This window comes from Anastrepha ludens, chromosome 6 (genome assembly GCF_028408465.1).
Source record: "Anastrepha ludens isolate Willacy chromosome 6, idAnaLude1.1, whole genome shotgun sequence".
NCBI lineage: Eukaryota > Metazoa > Arthropoda > Insecta > Diptera > Tephritidae > Anastrepha > Anastrepha ludens.
The window spans coordinates 91,494,150-91,513,855 of NC_071502.1; the positions used below are offsets into that span (position 1 = coordinate 91,494,150).

Sequence of the window (19,706 nt, forward strand, 5' to 3'; positions counted from 1 at the left end):
TAATATTTTTACTAATAATAAGTCTTAATATGCATTTAAAAGATAGCATAATATGGGTACAAATTTTTAGATCAATAAATTTAAAAGTTTTCTCAGAAAAAATTCGCTTTTTTCGGCCTTCTAACGGTATATAACCTCTTAAGGGGGGGTTTTTCGTTTTAAGCGATTCCTAATATATTTCGGAATATTCACACAAAGTTACAGAGTCTAATTCTGAATATTTCCGTAGATACAAAGCCAAAGGAAGGCGAGCGTTAGGTAGTTACGCTGTGACCGGACAGCTATAGTGCAAACTTTATCTTCTTTTCTCGACTTTTCATTTTTATGATTTCTTTGAATTGGCGTACATGAATGAAAAAAAATAATGAACCTTTCGAAATGAATCATAGCTTGTTCCCTTCAGTATTAAATTCTCTTCTATTTGAACTAACAAAATAGATAAAAAAAAATTGTTCAAAATTTTTATACCAAGTGAAGTGAATTTTTTTTTTTATAGAAAGGCATTTTTTTCTTTAAAACCTCCAAAAAGTTGAAATTTTGGAATTTCTCTCAGTTTTCTTAGTTCATCTAGAATAAAAAATCATGATAATTAGAAATCCATTTGAATTTTTTGCTTTAGATAATAATTACGAGCTGTATCTTGTACGCCAGTTGGAAACTCCAGTGTTGCAGTGCTCTACTAATTTCTATGTTAAACATTTTTTTCAACTTATTTTAACCAGTACAAAAATTTTTTATACTTTTTAAATGTTCATTAAAAGAATTAATTTTTTCCTTAAAAAAAAAAAATCGCAAAGAGATGTAATTTTTAGGCCTCATAAATCAGGCTTCCCCCTTAATACGAGATAGCTCAACTAAAAAAAATTGATATATTTTGTGATTTTTCCCGCTTTTCGTAATACTTGAAAATTGTTACTGGTTTTGCGTTCATGCACTTTTTTTGATATTTTTCTCTTTGAGAGCGAATTCTCGGAAATTCTGTTACTGGATTATTTTTACATGAACAGACCTTTTATTCATAGGCAGCAGTCCACGATCTCATTGAAAACTAAAGTGACATTTTATTGAATAAATATGTTACATTTCTCCAACCGTTACAAATGAGTAAATGTAAAGGAATAAGTAATTAACAGCGTACGTAAGTATGTATTTGTAAATCTAAGTGCTAATATTTAAAACATCTTATGGCATATAAATATTTATGTACGTACGTAAAATTTTTAACGCCAAGCTACATTTGCAAATAAAATGCATGAATATGTAATTGAAGATGTGATAACTTACGCCCTAGCAATTATGTAATATACTTTAATTTTAAGTTGCCAATGGCTGTTACGCGTTAAGATATTCGTAAATATGCACTAATATTAGTAAATTAAATTAAATTAAATTAATTTGTTTTGATATTTTTGAGCTGTAAAAGTGGGAAGCATTTTGAAATTCGTGTTTGATTTGAAGGGAATATGAAATTTGCACTCGGTTAACCGTTAATGGTTAGTATGCACACAGAGTTTATATAAGTTAAATGTCTATATATATGTGAGTATAGTTATTCAAATAACATTTCTAAAATATTTATCGTTATAGCAAATCATATTAATTGTAACGTCTAAACTAAAACGATGTTTCGCCGGGATACTCGCTAATTAGCAGTTTTCTTGAACGCATATAGTTTTCCACATGTTCGATATTCTCTTTATTTGCTGTAGTTGTTCTACTGTTGTGACCTTCAATTGTTGTATTGCTGTTTGAAGCTACAGCACCGGTAGCCGCCGTTAATTCAGTTTGTGTGACAGTTTCGAAATCACTGTTAGCAGCACGCTTACGTGCATTGTTCAAGGCATATAGCCGATTGCGATAATATGAACTGTGCGGCGTGCAACATTTGTTGGCACTTGCTGCAACGTTTGCTTCTGCACTATTGCTTGCTGCCGTTGTGGGTTGTAGCGCATGCTCGTCGTGTTTTAAATTGTTTGATTTTTCGTCAACTAATGCATTCTCATCAGGCTCATGACCATCAAGACAGTACAGTAAACTTGGACTCAATTGCGAATCATTTAAGCCATGGATATTTTGTGGCGAACCGAAATCATCAGGTTGACTAGAGAACGACGAGTCAACCGGGCTAGCAGTGAATACACTTCGGCTGCGTAAATATTCTCTGTTGATAGAAGTTTTAATTTTTGTACTTTTAATGAGATACGAACATATGATGTGCAGTTCTACTTACTTAAAATTACTACTAAGTGCATCGACTTTCTCCACGTTACGCTCGTTGTGCTTCAGCATCGCTAAGCCTGGCTGTTGCATGGCCATCAAATCGGCATAGCTATCCAATGAGGTTGCATCGTCGCATTGCAAATGTGGTGCTGTGTCAACTTCGTCTATGTCTTTCTGCGAAAAGTCGACGCTGCCGCGGCTATGCCCGGTCTCATCTTCGTCTTGCTCGCGGAAGTTAGAGAAATCTGTTTGGCAAATTGTTTGATTTTGATCGCTGGAGCTGTGCGTGGTGGTGAGCACCATGACGGGCTTTCGTGAACGTGGCGTCATTATTGATTCCTAAAAGAAAAAAAAGAAAAAAAAGAAAAAAAAAAGGAAAAAAAGGAAAAAAAGGAAAAAAAGAAAAAAAGGAAAAAAGGAAAAAAAGAAAAAAAAAAAGGAAAAAAAAGAAAAAAAAAGAAAAAAAAGAAAAAAAAATAATAAAGAAGAAAAAGCAAAAAAATAAGAAAAAGAAAAAAATAAGAAAAAGAAAAAAATAAGAAAAAGAAAAAAATAAGAAAAAGAAAAAAATAAGAAAAAGAAAAAAATAAGAAAAAGAAAAAAATAAGAAAAAGAATTAGAAAAAAAATGAAAAAATTAAGAAAAGGAAAAAAAATTTAGAAAATAAAGAACAAATTAAGAAAATAAATAAGAAAATAAAAGAAAAAAGGAAAAAAATTAAAAGAAAAAAAATTAAGGAAAAAATAAAAAATTAAGAAACAAAGAAAAAATTAAGGAAAAAAGGAAAAAACGGGAAAAAGATAAAAAAGAAAGATAAAAAGAGAAATAAGGAAAAAAGAAGAGAAAAATGAGAACAAAGGAAAAAAGAAGAAAAAAAAAAGAAAAAAAGAAAGAATTAAGCGGAGAAAGGAAAAAATAAGACAAAAAAAATTTAGCAAAAAGGATAAAATTGAGAAAAAAGAAATTAAGAAACAAATAAAAAATTAAGAAAGAAAGAAAAAATTAAGAAAAAAAATTAAAATATTAAGAGAAAAGAAGAATGAAGAAAAAAGTAAGAAACAAATAAAAGGGACAAAGGAAAAAAAGCAAAACAAGAGAAAAAGAAAAAAGCAAAAATAAGGAAAAAAGGAGAAAAGAAGAAAAAATTAAGAACAAAACAATTTAGAGAAAAAAAGGAAAAAATAAGAAGAAAAAAATAAAAAATTGAGTAAGAAAAATTTAAAAAATAATTTAGGGAAACAAAAGAAAAATTAAAAAAAAAAATTAAAAAAAAGAAAAAAATTAAAAAAAGAAAAATTATAAAAAAAGAAAGAAAAAAATTAATATATTAAGAGGATAAAAGAATTAAAAAAAAAAACGAGAAAACAAAAAAAACAAATTAGGAAAAAAAAATATTAAAAACAAAAATTAATTTTTATTTATAATAAAAGTAAAAGAAAGAAAAAAAAGAAAAAAATTAAAAAAAAAGAAAGAAAAAAATTAAAATATTAAGAGGATAAAAGAATTGAAAAAAAAAATGAGAAAACAAATTAGGAAAAAAAATATTATAAACAAAAATAAATTTTTATTTATAATAAAAGTAAAATAAAGAGAAAAAAGAAGAAAAAAAAAGAAAAATAAATATATTAGATTGTATTTAGAATTAAAAAGGAAAGTTGATGTATCAAAACTTTTAAATTCATCAAATTCGACTTCCATCTCCTTTTACCTGCATCGATTTGGGCATGCGCTGTGTGGATTTCGTAATCGGTGACATTGAGCGCCGTCCAAGCAGCAACGATGGCGTGCTCGTTATTAAATCCATATTTCTATAAACGCCACTCTGCTGCAACAAAAGCTGCTGATGATAACGGGTGGTGCTGTTGTCACTCGAGTTGCTATTGCTACTCCGCCCATCCACTGTTGTCAAGCCAATGTGATGCGCTGCAGAATACTCCATCTCGTATTCGTCTTCCTCCTCTTCTGCTGAATTGCTATCGCTGCCCAACTGATCATCGGGATTATCTTCAAAGGTTTCATCATCCAAATCCTCGAGACTAACTACCGCATCGGTATTTATTTGTTGCACAATTTTGTATGTTTGCTGTTCTGTCGTATTTAGGCAAACTTTTGGTAACTCATCGTCTCCCGCAGATCGCCTTCGCAGTGAAGATGAGACGCTACGCACCAATCGCTTCGTTGACTCGGGTGTGGCAAAGTAAGACCTTAAACTGTTCATACTCACACCTTTCATCAGTTTTCGTGTTAACGAACGACTACCGCTCGCGTACTTTGAAGCGCTCTCCTTTGCACCAGTGCCCGATGCGACAGTTCCAATGGCGCAACTTAAATTTGGTTCCGATTTGTAGCGCGACTTATACTCCGCGGGTGTTTGCTGTATGGGAGTGCAAGGGTTGGATATTTCTTCAACATCCAACAGATGCGCTTCATCCCAAGCGACGGTTTTGCGTGCGTCGACGAGTGCCGCCGAGTGTTTGGCAAAATTCGAAATGAATTTGAGTGGCGTACAACAACTGGCGTCCCAGCGAGCGGCAAAACGATTTGCGGCGCTGGCAGTTAGATTAGATTCGTCCGAATTCTGACGACTGACGGGCGCGGAAACGGAGCAGTCGTACTTTGGCGCTATTCCCGGTAGCAAACCATCGCTGCTGCTTGAGGATAGGGAAGAAGATTCAGACACTTCAATGTTAATATGGTGGCGGAGAAGTGTCAACTTGTGTTGTTGCGTTGCAGACGAGCGAGAAAGCGCCGAATTTGATGAAACAGACTTATGTAGTGGGTGTTGATTCATTGACTTAATGGGTTGTGGTGTGGTGGATAATGGCGTGGTTGATGATGCGCAAGAAGAGGAGGATGTGTTAATGAGCGTGCGATTAGTGGCATGCAAAGAGTTATAAGATGGCGTTGATGTTGTTGTTGATGATGGTCTGATTGGTGTAGTGGCAGATGAGTAACTGTTGTTGATTTGTGAAAGTGCGGGACTACGGAATAGTACGCGCAATTTGGGGTGCTTCTGATTATTGGAAAAGTTGGGTGTCTATAATATAAGATATGTGAACACGCAGTCAGACAATGGACGTTGAAGTAGACAGAGTACGGCACAAAGGAGTAAATAAAAAAAAAAAAAAAAAAGTACATGCGATTTAATACCACAGAAGCAAACATTTATAAAAGCAATAAAATACACTCACTTCACCGCCAGCTGTGGGCGTTGCAGTAGCTACAGCTGTACGTTTTGGTGTTCTTGACATGATGCCTTTATGGAAAATGTGTTTCTTGATAGAGTCTCCTATAGATTTGGCGCTGCGCGACGCATCTGTGCCCTTCAATCGATTCATAACCACCAATTGGAGCGGTGTACCTGCCCCAGAGGGAGACAAATTAAACGGAAATGCTTAAAACAAAACAACAGCCATGAAGCTTACCCTGTCCATTCTGTTTGTTAAATTGTTTGATAAGACGGCGCTTCTTGGACGATTCTGGCAAGCTTTGTATGTGCGCATAGAGCTGTGCCAGCTCCGTATCTGTGTTGTTAGCAGTGTGCGCCGCAGCCGTTTTTTCGCGATCCACGAATGTGTAAACCGTGTTCACCGTCGACATATCTGATATGGACTCATCCAGTGTTTGCTCTGGCGACATGGTCTTCTTACGTTTGCGTTCCATGAAATATGCCCGTATGTCTGTTGATAATTTTGCAGGCATTTCGAAAATCTCTTGTCCTTTGCATACCATATAAGCGATGATGCTAGACATTGTTTTGGAAATGTAGTGTAATGCTTCTGGTGGCAGATTACGCGGACAAATAAGATGCGGCGCGAAAATTGTAGCCAAATTTTCGGGTGTCATTTTATTATGGCATTCATATGCCGCCACGGCATGCAAAATTTCAATGATGTGTTGCAGCAATTGGCGATTTTCATCGGGTAAAAGCAACAAGAGCAGCTGAATTGAGCTGAGCAAGTGTTGCTCACGCTTTATTCTTTCCGGATTTAAGGGTCGCGTAAGAGTGCCCGTGCTACTGCTGCTTGTTGAGCCAGCGCCCAGGCATAGCGGCGCTATTTGCTGATGTGCTGGATAGTGGGCGTCTGTGAGTAGCGGTTCGGGCAGTTCGGCAAGATAACCCTTAAATACCGTCGCACAATCGTGTGCCGAATACCCACCCTCTTCCATGTCGATAGGTTTGTCATTTTGCACCTGCAGACGCAGCTCATTTTGCCGAGAAGTGGAGCCAGTTTTACGGAAAATGCCTTCCTGCTTCAAATCTGAAAAAGATGGTCGTTAATACGCTTAAAATATATTTCATTACAGCTGGATGACTCCCTCGCCAAATTAACCTACTTTTCTCTAGCAATAAGAATGTCTTCAGCTCGTCTAGGTGCAGCAAGAAGCCAGCGTTGATTTGTTGATGCAAAGCTTCTACAGGACTACTCTCTGCACTAGTCGAAGCCTTTGACCCGGTGTTCGCGCACCCCGTGGTTGTCGTGTGCTTTTGCTTCTTCGACAATCGATTCCATTTCTTCAGCTTACCTTTATCCTCGTATACTATTTCATGGCAAGGTAAATCAAATCTGTGATGAATGACCATACATTTGTGATTTTCAATATTATTTTAAAAACAAATGATGTTATTTTACTCACTCGTCGGTATTCAAATCCAGCTCGAATGAGAGATGCATGCGCACCAACGATTTGAATTTCTCATAATTTAATTTACGCATTTGCGCCGCTATGTCGGCATCTGAAAACCTATTCAAATTCACACAATCCAAATCCATTGTCGTTTGCGACTATACACCCCAGCAGCTGCGCCTGTGCGGTGTGACAAATGTACACGGAGACGAGGAGGCACGCCTATATTGCTTGTTGTTGTTTCGTGTCGCACAAGAAGTCACACAAAAATATCAACTAATCGGCGTAGGCAATTTTCCACTTATTTTACAGGATAATTATTACAAAGGAAGAAATACTCGTATTAAAGACGACGCGCTAACTGAACAAAAATCTAAGCTCCGCATTTTTTCAAGGCTACTGTGAGAATATTGTTTGTTAAATCAGCGAAAATATAACTTGAAAAAGCGCGTATAAAATCTAATTGAACGCAGCGAGTTCCAACTGAACCGCTGTCATTTAAAAATATGCTAATTAATACAGTGACACTAAAACTTTTGAATACTTTGAGTGGTAGCCCAAATGTTATTTTAGATGTCCCACAGAGTGATATTAGAGAATTGAAATTTTTTTTGTTTTTCATTTTATTGAATATTAACAAGGTATAAAATATAAACAAAGTATAAAATTCAAAGCTTAATGTCTATAATAGAGTACAAGCAGCTTAAGCCATTTAACAAGCAATTTCTGAGGTGATTCCCGCAGGCTCATTCTGTTCCTTCCAAAAACTAGGAACTGGCCAGGACTGGTGGTGCTCACACTCACTAACGCAATCGTCCGCCCGTATCAGCTAACACGATGAAACTAATGATGTTAATGAATTCTCACCACCTCTCCGTTCCGTAGTATCGTAGATCGTTGTTTCATCGTGTCAGCTGATATGGGCGTATGGGCGTACGTTTACGTTGGTGAGTGTCAGCACCATTAACCTTCTCTAAGAAATCAACGTTCTCTATTTATTTTTTTTAACTATTAAAGGCGACGCGTTAACAACAAAAATCTAAGCTCCGCATTTTTTCGAGTCTAGTATGGGAATATTGTTTGTTAAATCAGCGAAAATATAACTCGAAAAAACGCGTAAAAATTTAATTGAACGTAGCGAGTTTGAACGAATCGCTGTCATTTAAAAAATGATAGTTGATACAGTGCCACTAAAACTTTGAATACTTTGAGTGGTAGCGCAAATGTCATTAGATGTCCCACAGAGTGATACCAGCGAATTGATTTTTTTTTTAATATTTTATTGATTAAATAATATATAATGACCTAATCTTAGGGGAGAAGTAGACGACAAAATTTAATATTATTAAATTAGTAGATATTAAAAAAAAATAATATTAGTTCTTATCTAATATAAGAAATCGAATTGATAATCAAAAATGTAAACAAAGAGGCGCATATGTTCATTTTCATTTGCAGGCATCCGGCAACACTATACTGCTGTTAATTCGTATGAATTGTTATTCTCGTTTAAATCAGGAAAGTGAAGATATCGGCAAATACATTTGTATGTAATTTTTATTGAAATATTTCGAAGACAAGTATAAAAATAGGTAAAAAGACGCGTGTGAGTGCATCTTTTGTGAATTTATGTGAAGTTTAGCCAATATATGTATACTATATATTATAATGTGCCAAACTGCAGTGAAGTTTTCGAGCGCACTTTAAAGGCAAATAAAAAACTATTATTTACGGAAAAATTGGGAGTTATAAAGGGTGTTCCTGAACTACTCCTAACATCTCCACCAAGTTTCATTAAGAAAGTCATTATACTTTGCCTAAAATTGCTCATGCCACATTATATCAAACCCGACATTGTAACATCAAAAGAGGGCATCAATATTTTCCATCTCTTGTTGTTAAATTGAGCTGAAGTTTAACAAACAATTCTATAGTGAATGTATCTCGCAGGCTGGTTCTGTTAGGAGCGGGCCAGGACTTATCCTTCTCTAAGAAATTCTCTAATTAACTTTGGGGTGGCTTTCCATTGCTACCACGATCAATTTGCTTATAATGCTAATAATTAGCCAACTTTTTTCCCAAGTAACCATCCATTTACAATTGAAACATCAACGAAATAGGCAAAAATTGGCTACCACCATTTCCTTACCCACATCCTTGTACGCAAATTTGCAATCGCCTGATCGCATTTATCCACTCCACCCATATACTTATTATAATTAGAAATTAAAGACGGTTGGGGGAGTGCAATTTTTGCTTTATTCACGTGTGACCAACGCGTGGCAGTTGTCATAGTCATGTTTTCGAAATTGGTTGCGACCTTAACTACATTGTTATCTTTCCAGCGGCACACAAATACTTCGTGGGCCGTCCTGAAATCGGTGTACCCTCGGTCTTCACTCTTAAACATTTTTACATCTTTCAGAGGACAATTTTCTGCGCGATTGGCTCGTAAAGAACCTATTGCATAAAATCCTATTTCTCGGAGGTGCTTCAACAAACTTAAAGATGTAAAGAAATTATCGAAATATATTTTTATCCCATTATTAGATGTTAACTTTGCAAGGTCTAAAAGGGTGAGGACTACATCTCCACCTAGCCCAAATGTAGGTTTTTTTCTCAGCACTTTTTCCTGTATATAAACTAAAGGCAACCATATATCCAGTGCTTGCGCACAAAACCCAATTTTCCAAACCTAATGGGCTTTCCCCATATAAATTGTTTAGCGTAGTGCTTTCCGTAATATGAAATCATGCTTTCATCGACACTATAATGTTCGTCTATGCCGTAGTGCTTTTGCTAAAAGCTTCTTCTGATGGTATTTGTTGGCTGAATTCTGTGCAAGAAAAATTTGGGATTTGTTTCTTCCATAAGTCAACTCTTCTTTTCTTGGCTGGTTGTAACCCTTTCTTTAAAGTCGAAAGTGGTACATCATCTTCGCTATCGCTACTCAAAGAGGACTCGTGCAAACACTGATCTTGATTAATGTAAAATAACGGGAACTCTTTGCGAAGGGTCGACAAATGAAGGGTTGCCATTGTTGAAGAAATAGTTTTCTTTCGATTACAACCTTTAAGCCACCTCCACAATCACACTTGCTTGATACACATTTAATTAAACTCATGTCCGATATATCGAACGTTATGCTGTAATGGGTTAATAATTAATAGCAATATTTAACGTTAAAAATGCTTAATTTTGGCATAAGCTTAAAAAAATGCCCTATTACAGACGCTTATTTTACTTAAATTCAAATACAGAAAAATAACAATATTCACTTCTAAACACTCTTTATTAATTCAAAATTCCTTTAAAGCTATTTTTACTCAATAATACTACGAATTTTATTAAAATTCTATTATTACAAATGTTTTTCTAAACGTATGTAATACCGTGCAAAATAAATGTGCCAGACGAACTGTCAAAGAAACGATAGTGAGAAAGGAATAAAGCGACACCGAAAAAACTCAGTCAACCAACAATGAGGTTTGATAAAACTTTTTTAGTTTTTAGAAGAGTTAAATTGACCTTTGGCCTTCGATAAATAATTTTTTTCAAAAATAGTGAAAATTTGAACTAAAAAATCGCAATAAAATTTTTTCGTAAAAAGAGAAAGTGAAAATTTTCGCCTGAGACGCTTTTTTCTTTCGCAATGTACATATGTATATACATATTACAAAAATAAAAATATTTTTACAAATAGTGAAAATTTGGAATAAAAAATCGCGCGATTTTTTAGTCCAAATTTTCGTCTGCGGCGCTTTTCTATTTCGTATTCTACATGTATACATGTTACAAAAAACATTTTTATAAAAAGGCGCTTTTTTAATTTTAAATATATATTTTTGCAAATACTGAAAATTTGGAATAAAAATCGTACGATGATGCAAAAAACAAGAAAAAATTTGTTGAAAAATAATAAATTTTTCGCCAGGATCACTTACACGGTGTGTATTATCTAAGTATTGTGGTCTGTCATGAATTCAGTATACAACAGTGTAATTGCTACCTTACGCCAAATTTATTTAAAAATGCCGATGTGCCGAATAAGTTACGGCAATAGATGAAGCCATTAATACTACAAATTTAAAAGTTATATTAAAATTCAAACAGAACAATGAAAATCAGTACCATAAAGATATATTTTCAAGGCGAATAAATACGTTGTGCATACTTCGTATTGTCTGTTAACTGTGCCTATTACTCGCTACTTTGAACCGGAGCTAAAGCACTTGTTTCAGTGACAGTTATTTTCCATGGGACTGCATTGAAATGCGACTGCTTTCATCAAATAATGTACGTTAATATATACATGAGTGTTCTCGTTAATAGTTCTTGCTTTGTCTTCTTTGTAAACCGTCAAATTTTTTGTGTTACATTTTAATAATTGATTTTTAAAAGGAATGAGCGCATTTAGTCGTGCTTATCGAGATCCAAAATCTCCCCTCACGCCCCTCAAGCCGTTCGCTACGAATACTGCATTTAGTTTTAATTTAGGTGGTGACGATTCGCTTAAACCATTCATTGAAGCCATTGAAGCACAACGCACTAAAGGAACTTCTAGATCCTCGCCAGCTGAGCGAGCTGGTGGTATAAATGTGAATCCAAGCAAATACACCAATCAACAATCAACATATTTGAACACGAAAAATGTCAAATCTGAAAAGGCTATTAGAACGCGAAAACTTTCCGCGCGATCTATTTCTTCAAAAAATTCGGGTATGATTTCTAACAGTGAACCAGATAATTATACAAATTGGGGTATGCGCAATAGCAAACCACCGAAATATGAGTCAACTTTCGATTCCTCTTGTGGTGGCGGGCACCGTCTTGATGATAATGATTCAAAGGCAACAAATTCGGATTTGTCGTCTTCGAGTTGTTCATGTTCCTCTTCTACAAGCCATCATGAAAATATTTGTCGTCGTAGACCACCCAAACTGGTTTTCGATGATACACCGGGCTATGAAGTAGACTCGCGTATGTCATCTGTTTTCAATTGGGTATGGAATCGTTTGTCACCAATGGCAAATCCTTCAATCTATGAGTTATTGGCGCGCGTTGGAATGCAAGAGTATTGGACAATCTTCGAACGGGAAGAAATTCTCGATTTGGATGTATTTTCTACTTTAACTATGGATGATTTAAAAGTTATTGGTATTCAAAATCCAAACGACTGCGTCAAAATATTGAAATCTGTTGGAATGGCTTTTAACTTTTTATCTGTGGTCTCTTCGCACTAAAAGAGCCATAGTTATTTAGTTCACATGATGTTATATGTATGTTTTTGTTAAAGAATTAAGGTTAGAATTTTTGTGTTTTGTTGTTTTATTAGATATTGATTTGTATTGACTTTTTTTTAAATAAACTTGACTATTACGAAAAAAAATTGTATATTATAAACACAAAAAGATTTTTATAAAATAGAAAACAAAAAAATGTTAAAAAAAATGTTTATAAAAATAAAAAAATTTCGCCAGGGTTACTTAATAATACAACATTTTCATAAATAGTACGAATTATAAAACCTAAGTTAAATGCTTGCTGGGTTAACAATTGCTTTATACATTTCTCTTCAACGATATTTCAGTACAAGATGCAAATACGGTCGTAAAAAACCTAATTTTTGTGGAAATTTTCCTTTCCTGGGGGTTCTATAGGGACCCTACGAGGTTGAGACTTTCATCGCTATAACGGTGTTACCTTGCTCTTTCTATTGGGCGTGGGGGGTGGTGACAACCCCTCCCTCTCCGCTCCCCATCACAATATATCGTGGTATTAATGGAAAGTTTAGCCAAATTAAATAATATTAAATGAATTAAAGTAAAATTAGTTCAAATAAGCAAGAAGGAAGTAAAAAGTGAACCTGGAGTTATTTTATTTTGTTTAAACTCCAAATCACGGCATTTTACATTTTAGTGCCATCGCCATCTCTACGCTCAGCTATATTAACTCTTTCGTTGCAGCGTTTTGTCAATATTTTCGCCTTACATCATCAATGCAAAGCAATTCTATTTTCTGATACTTAAGTGCTCTCTTAATATAATTTTACCTGCACAAAGCTGAGAGCGATCATAAACGCTGCAGTGGCGCACTTCAATATAGCTGGTAGAATCTCCAAAACTCGCCACATAGAGGCTAGTCGCGCTGATGAGTTCAACGCAGAGAAATAACTTCCGACTTGGAGCCTTTGTACTCGTTGGCTCAGGAAACTTGACGTTTTAACGGGTTAGGTCCAGACGAAGAGGGTTGTTAGGTGAGAGAGTGGTCACTGTTGTGCGGGGTACCTTCACATGACGGACATATGTTACGTATGTCGGGGTCGATTTTTGGTAAGTAGGAGTTTAATTTGCTACAATATCCAGAACGTAATTGAGCCAAAGTTAAGCGAGTCCCACGAGGCAGCTGAAGCTGCGATGGGTGTTGCTTGGACTTCGATGGCAGCATTCGGGGCACGGGAGTTTAGAAAGTTAGTAAGAAATTCTTCATGAATGTCTGTATACTCTCCAGTATAGTAGTTGCAGTCGTGTCTGGTCCTAGATCGCATCATTGTAGTCGAGGAGATGTCTTTTGATTCGTCGGGAGGTGACACAGCCTCTAGCAAGTGGCTGCAGGGGTGATTCCTTCGGTTGCACCCCATGCGGAATTGCATGTTGAGCATCTTACTATGCTTCTTAAATGGGAGCAATGAGGCCTCGTTATGCAGATGTTGCAGGGGCGATATCAGGAGGTATCATGTGGCTGTCCTGATAGGACTATTCTGACAAGTGTAAAGCTTTGTCTACTGCGAATCATCTAGGCGACTAGACGGGCGCAGCGCAATTTAGGACCGACCGGACAATTGCTTTAAATATTGACAGCAAACATTTCCTTATCTTTGCCCCCCATCGCTAACTAGCGATTTGACTAGCGACTACGTACGCAGCTCTGGCTTTTCCCGACCAAGGGCAGCCGGCCTAGTAAACTACCCCCCGGCAAGTGAACTGAACCTTACACCTCGCCTATCGTCACTGTATAAGATCTATCCATCAAAGCTACTCCTAATATTTCTTCTCAATGCTCACATTGAGCCTCACTCTAGGCCCGAAGTTAATGTATTTCTGCCGCGTTTGCCAAAGACGGCATCTCCGGAACTCCACTTCGGTTAGATGTAATCAGTACATGGGTTGTGTTATCTTAAGGCCTGCTAAGGCTGTACTTCGCGTAATACCCTAGTGCCACCATCTAACACCCCAAACGGAACCTTCACGGAACTCACCTGCACAACATCTCTTCGCCCTTTCTGCAAACAAAGTCAGCTAATAGTAGTAGTAGTTTAATTAAGTAGGTTAATTGTTGTTTCTAATTGTAATTACTTTTTTATTCAATTAGATTTTTAGATTTAGATTCATTCAAGGCTCGCACTTCAACTTAATGGTCTTTTGTGCCCTCCACTCATCACAGTACCTCATGCAGACCCAGTTGCCTTAATAAACTTAGGATAAATTTGAATTGTTCTGAGCGTAAGTGTCTTTCTTCTGGCTGCAAAGGGCCGAGATGTCTCAAACTTCTCCGCACTATAGCGCTTCATTTCAGGAGAAGGTGCATTGGAGTCTCCTGGTATTAGTCACAGAAACGACAGGAGTCAGTGGACCATATCCGATCATGTGCAAATGACTACGCAGTCTGCAATGGCCTGTGAGGAAGCCCGTGAGTTATGAGTTTTTCAAATCTCTTTTGGTTTCACCCCCCAGTAAGGTCTTCGCCTAGCGTAGCCCTATAGTTTGGTGCCAGCTAACCTCTCTAAGCCTTAGCTCTTCACTCCTAAGCTTCTCCTTGATAGCATGTTGTATCATAGCAAGGAAGAGCGTCCGCTACATCGTTTCCAGTTATACCCTTGTGCCCTGGGCCCCAAATTAGCCGGATGCGATTGTGCGAACAGATTGATTTTTTCGATACTCCCAAGGATCAGTGAGGAATTAATCTCAAGGGATGACAAAGCCTTGAGTGTCGCCTGACTGTCGCTCAGAATGGCAATTCGTTCATTTCGGAAGTTCCTGCCCAAATTAATCTCTACACCTTACTACGTTGATTAAGAAATGAATTAAATCAAGCCGAAGACTGGTATATCCCATTATCACATCGCTGTTTTATAAATTCAAAGGGCAAGTAGGAAAGAAATAGCATTAAGAAAAATATAACATAACAAACATTCCAATTTTCATACTGGATTTTCCAACACTTTCTTTTTTCCAAATTAATATTTTTGAATCGGCCCTCATTAAAAGAGTAGAATATTTGCTTTCACTCATAAGTATATATTTAACGCATACAGGTGCTAAATATATTTTGAAGCATTTATGCATTATAAAAACCATTAAGACACCCTGCTTATAAACACTTTAACCGACTACACAATTAGAGTCAACAAAAACAATCATTGATTGGCGTAGCAAAATCGCTCCCTAACTCCTTAAAACATCCGATAAGATGCAGTCCCCAACAAGCTGCAATCAACACATACATACATACGCACGCTGCTAGAGTAATAAATCTTGCTTTCTTTCCCACTTTGCCGGAACAACCACTAAAGGTATGCACACAGTCCACCACTAGTTAGTTGAGCTGTATTCAAGAAGATGAATGTGCTAACATACACAAACACATCAAAAGTGGTAACAAAAATATGAAAAATTGCCACTAAGAAAATGAATGTAGGTAATCATAAATTTTACAAGCGACCATTTCATTGATATACTTACGTACTTATGTAAATGCATGTAGTACTTATGTGCAGCATAAAAATGTCTGTCGAGTTGAAGGTTGTAAAAACCATTACTTATAGAGTAATCAATGCATACGCCCGCTGATGACATGGCTGACATAACTGTAAGAAATTTATGCTCACATTAGTAACTTTTGGATGAACATTTAAATGGCTTAAGCTCATTTAAAATAGTTCAATTTTTGTAAGTCAGTTGTTTAAATTTTTGTCAGTTATTAAATTTTCTACTGGCTGGAAATGTTTCTGAGTAAGCGTTGCCTAGAAGCAGACGCAATTTATATACTCCTATACGGGGTGAACGACATGAAGTCAAGACATCAACGTCAAAATTGTTCTAATGACAGTTCAATATATTGTTTATAAGCCATTAAAAGCATTTGCGTCTCAGTTTTGTTGAATTTTTTTTTTCTGTGATGGAATTCATTCGTAATAGTGTAATCGCGTTATATTTGGCTGGATAATCACAACCAGCCATTGTTCGTAAGCTCAGTCACCTCAAAGTTAATAAAATGTTTGTGTATTGCACTATAAAACGTTACAATGATATTAGTAGCATTGCAAAACGCTATGGAGGTGGACCAAAAAAACCGCAACAATGTCAGAAATGGTTCGTAAAGTGAAGGTTCGACTTGAGCGAAATCCACGTCGAAGTGGAAGAAAAATGGCCAAAGAACTGAAAATATCGCAAGACAGCATTCGACGCACATTAAAAAATGAGCTCAAGGTCAATGCTTACAAGTTCCAAAAAGCACACGATCTTTCACCCCAGCAAAAAAAGTTCGATGCGAAAGAGCAAAGGAGTTGTTGCACGAGCTTGCACGAACGTGGCGAATTTCCAAACATTGTGTTTTCTGATGAAAAAAAGTTCCCAATTGAGCAGTTCATAAACACTCAAAACGATCATGTTTACTTGACCGAACATTCATACGAGAATTTGAGCGTATGGCCACTCGAAGCAATTTCCCATTGCAAGTAATGGTTTGGGCCGCAGTGACCGCTGATCGGGAAAATGTTTTAGAAGCTGCTTTAGAGCCGTGGACACGCAAACATTTCGGACGTTCCAACAGGACTCGGTACCGTCTTATAAAGCACGTGCGATCGAAGAATTTTTAAAAAATCATGTTCCACACTTCATCTCGTCCACACAATGGCTTTCGAATTCGCCAGACGCAAATCCGATGGACTATTCCATCTGATCCATTTTGGAGAGCAAGGTGAGGCAATGGCAAACCTCCGACAGTATTTTTTGCCATGAAAAGCTCCTCATAAAAAACCATTTGCCGTTCGGAGTCGGCTTAAAACTGTTTAAAAAGCGCGCTTTAGGCATATGTCTAATTTTTTTTGTAGAAATGTTGGTACAATTGTCCTCCATAGTGCCGCAGGGTTTGAGCGAGATCTGTCAATTAGCTTGTTTTTGGCATTTAATTATATCAGTCAACCGCAGGTGTGATCTGCGTTTTTCACTATGCGCACAAAGAATTTGTCTTAAATTTTGTGTTTTGAATGGGATTTAGTTTGCAGAATCACTAAAAATGTTGCAGAAAGCCTATGGCGAGTGTGCCTCATCAAAAACACGGGTATATGGGTCTACGAGTGGTATAAGGCTTTTGCAATGGGCCTAGAAGTCGTGGAAGATTTGCCTCGATCTGATCGCCCATCAACGTCTTCAATAGATAAAAACGTCGACAAACTCAAGAAAATGGTGCTGGGAAACCATCACTTAAGCTTGAGAGAGGTAGCGCGTGGCCTTAGCGTGCTTCACGAATCAATGCGCAACATTTCACACTATCAATTAGGACGCGCTGCTGCTCGACTCGTTCCAAGAGAGTTGAATTTTTTAAAAGATTTAGTCCGTGTGATTTTTTCCTTTTCCCAAAACTTAAATTTCCACTCCACGGCTTTCCAGGGTCACGGCTTTTATTATTGCTATCAGTTCAACTTGAAAGACACTATAGTAGTCGGGAAGCCGCAAACTAGAGGAGATACCCAGATGTTGGAAATATACAACTTGGCCCACCTTGCCACTGAGCTTTGAGCCATCTGCGTACACAAGGATAGACTCGCCCTGTCCCGTTCCCATGCTCTTTCCTTGAGCGTAGGGGGGTCGTGGACATTGGAATAGCAATTGTAGGCGGTTAAGAGAACAAATGCCAGTCTTTGAACCTCGTGTTTTTGGTAATTTTAAGGTGTATATCTGAGGTCTCGATTGCAGTAGTTGACATTCGTTTGAAGCGTAAATATCCTTTTTTTATCTGACGTCAAAAATGTCTACGTTCGTCCCGAAGAAACAGCATTTGCGGGAAGTCATCCTTCATTAATACCTTTTAAAGAAAAGTTCGGCTTAAACGTGTCATAAATTGATCAACATTTAATAACGCTCCATCAAATACAACTTGTAAAGAGTGGTTTCGACGCTTCCAAAGTGGCAATTTCGACGTCAGTGATAACCGCGAGGTGGAACCAAAAAAAATCGAAGATACTCAACTACAACAATTATTGGATGAAGAGTTGGATGTTGACAGATCAACCGCCGGTAAACGTTTGCACGTGATGGGAATGGTTCAGAAAGCAGGTAACTGGGTGCCACAGCAATTGAAGGAGAGGGATATCAAAAGACTTTTGGTGACGTGTGAGATGCTTCTTGAACGGCAGAAAGAAAAGGTTTTCTGGATCGCATCGTCGGGAATCGCCAGTACGGGAGACAAAGTCCCCCCTCTCTTTTCGGCCTTCTCCTGCGAACAGCATGTTTCCCTTCCAAATGTTTCCCTATGTAAATGGGCACTAAATGATATGCAGCCCAACTATGGCATGGACAATTTTTATATGCGCATTCTGTATTGCTAGAGGAATCGTGGAAGACATTTAACGGATATTATGTTGCATACATAGCTGTCGTAGACTAAAAAATATGATGATGTAAAAACAAAAAAAATATTAACAAATTTTGTTGTGCTTTATTTCTATAGTAAAAGAAAATCTGACTCCTATTGAATCATCCTGCATAAGTGTCCTACATTTTTGCTACCTTTCAATAGAGCAGACTTAGCGGCTTCCATACTGCACACAGAAGAGGCAATTAAACTAAATTGGACGAATGTTTCATTAGTTGTATCTAGCAACATATTGCAATGATTGCTAAACATTTGTTGCCGTTACGAGATTTCGAATTGCAAAACATCGTTTGAACGTAATTAAGTGTGTTTCCACCAAAATGTTGCGCAACAACTGCCTTCACATAAAAGTGGAATTTCGAAGGATAACATAACGTAAATTGGATATTATAGCTACAAATTTACAGTGAACACAGCACGTCATAAAATAATAATCGAAAGCGCCAAGCAATTGTTGCCCATAAACTCCAGTTAACATAGCATCCAAATGCAGATATCGTAAAAATGTTAAAAATCCTCAAATTCGAGAGGAGAAAACATAGAAATATGGTTAGTATTTCATTCTTTGCTCTCATTCCACATAAGGCTGAGAGAAAACTTCTTTTTCGAGAGAGTAAAAAGTACGCTCCGCTTATTCGAAGCTGACGAACTCGCGCAGCGCAAATTCGGTATAAAAATTATAAATTCGAATATTCCACAAATTGCACTAAAGCATGCAACCCGAGTGCGAATTTTGTTTCGAAACGCCCACATTCATATGCGTGTGTGTGTATTTAGAAAGTTACAACATTTAAACATTCCAACTGCCCACTGCCAAAGTCATGGATACTCAGACGTGTTGGCAGTAAGGTACTCGCAGGTTTATTGCTATCCTTTTTGGTTGTTGTTGTTTCTCATGTGTATTTTCGATGCGACTAAAGTGTGTGTGCGTTTTTGTTTTTTTTTGATTTTTCAGCTAAAACAGCTGCACTTGTAAATGGCAACACAGAAATGCTGATAAATAGGGCGCACACTTCGATACACTCATATTCACATGTGAGAGGATACAAGTTTATTGGAGTATGAATGTGTGTATGTGTGTGAATATGTAAGTACACGTACTCGTCAATAGAGGCTGCGTTGTATGAACACATTTATGAGGCGTTGTGTCTATGCCTCGTTTACGTTTTTACGCTACTTTCAACCAGTCATGTTCGATGCAG

At 36.9% G+C, this 19,706-nt stretch overlaps 2 protein-coding genes across 2 annotated transcripts; one reads left to right on the plus strand and one right to left on the minus strand.

Moving 5' to 3' along the window:
• Window positions 1-1,036: 1,036 nt before the first annotated feature.
• On the minus strand, window positions 1,037-7,360 carry LOC128866959 (uncharacterized). Its single transcript, XM_054108030.1, has 7 exons — window positions 6,859-7,360; window positions 6,559-6,788; window positions 5,646-6,482; window positions 5,412-5,581; window positions 3,929-5,257; window positions 2,231-2,559; window positions 1,037-2,161 (listed from the first exon to the last, which is right to left on the minus strand). Exons 1-7 carry the CDS (start codon window positions 6,993-6,995, stop codon window positions 1,615-1,617), a joined length of 3,579 nt encoding a protein of 1,192 aa, XP_053964005.1. The 5' UTR covers window positions 6,996-7,360; the 3' UTR covers window positions 1,037-1,614.
• Window positions 7,361-11,101: 3,741 nt separating this feature from the next.
• Window positions 11,102-12,243, plus strand: LOC128866433 (uncharacterized). Its single transcript, XM_054107152.1, has one exon. It carries the CDS (start codon window positions 11,253-11,255, stop codon window positions 12,090-12,092), a length of 840 nt encoding a protein of 279 aa, XP_053963127.1. The 5' UTR covers window positions 11,102-11,252; the 3' UTR covers window positions 12,093-12,243.
• The last annotated feature ends 7,463 nt before the right edge of the window (window positions 12,244-19,706 follow it).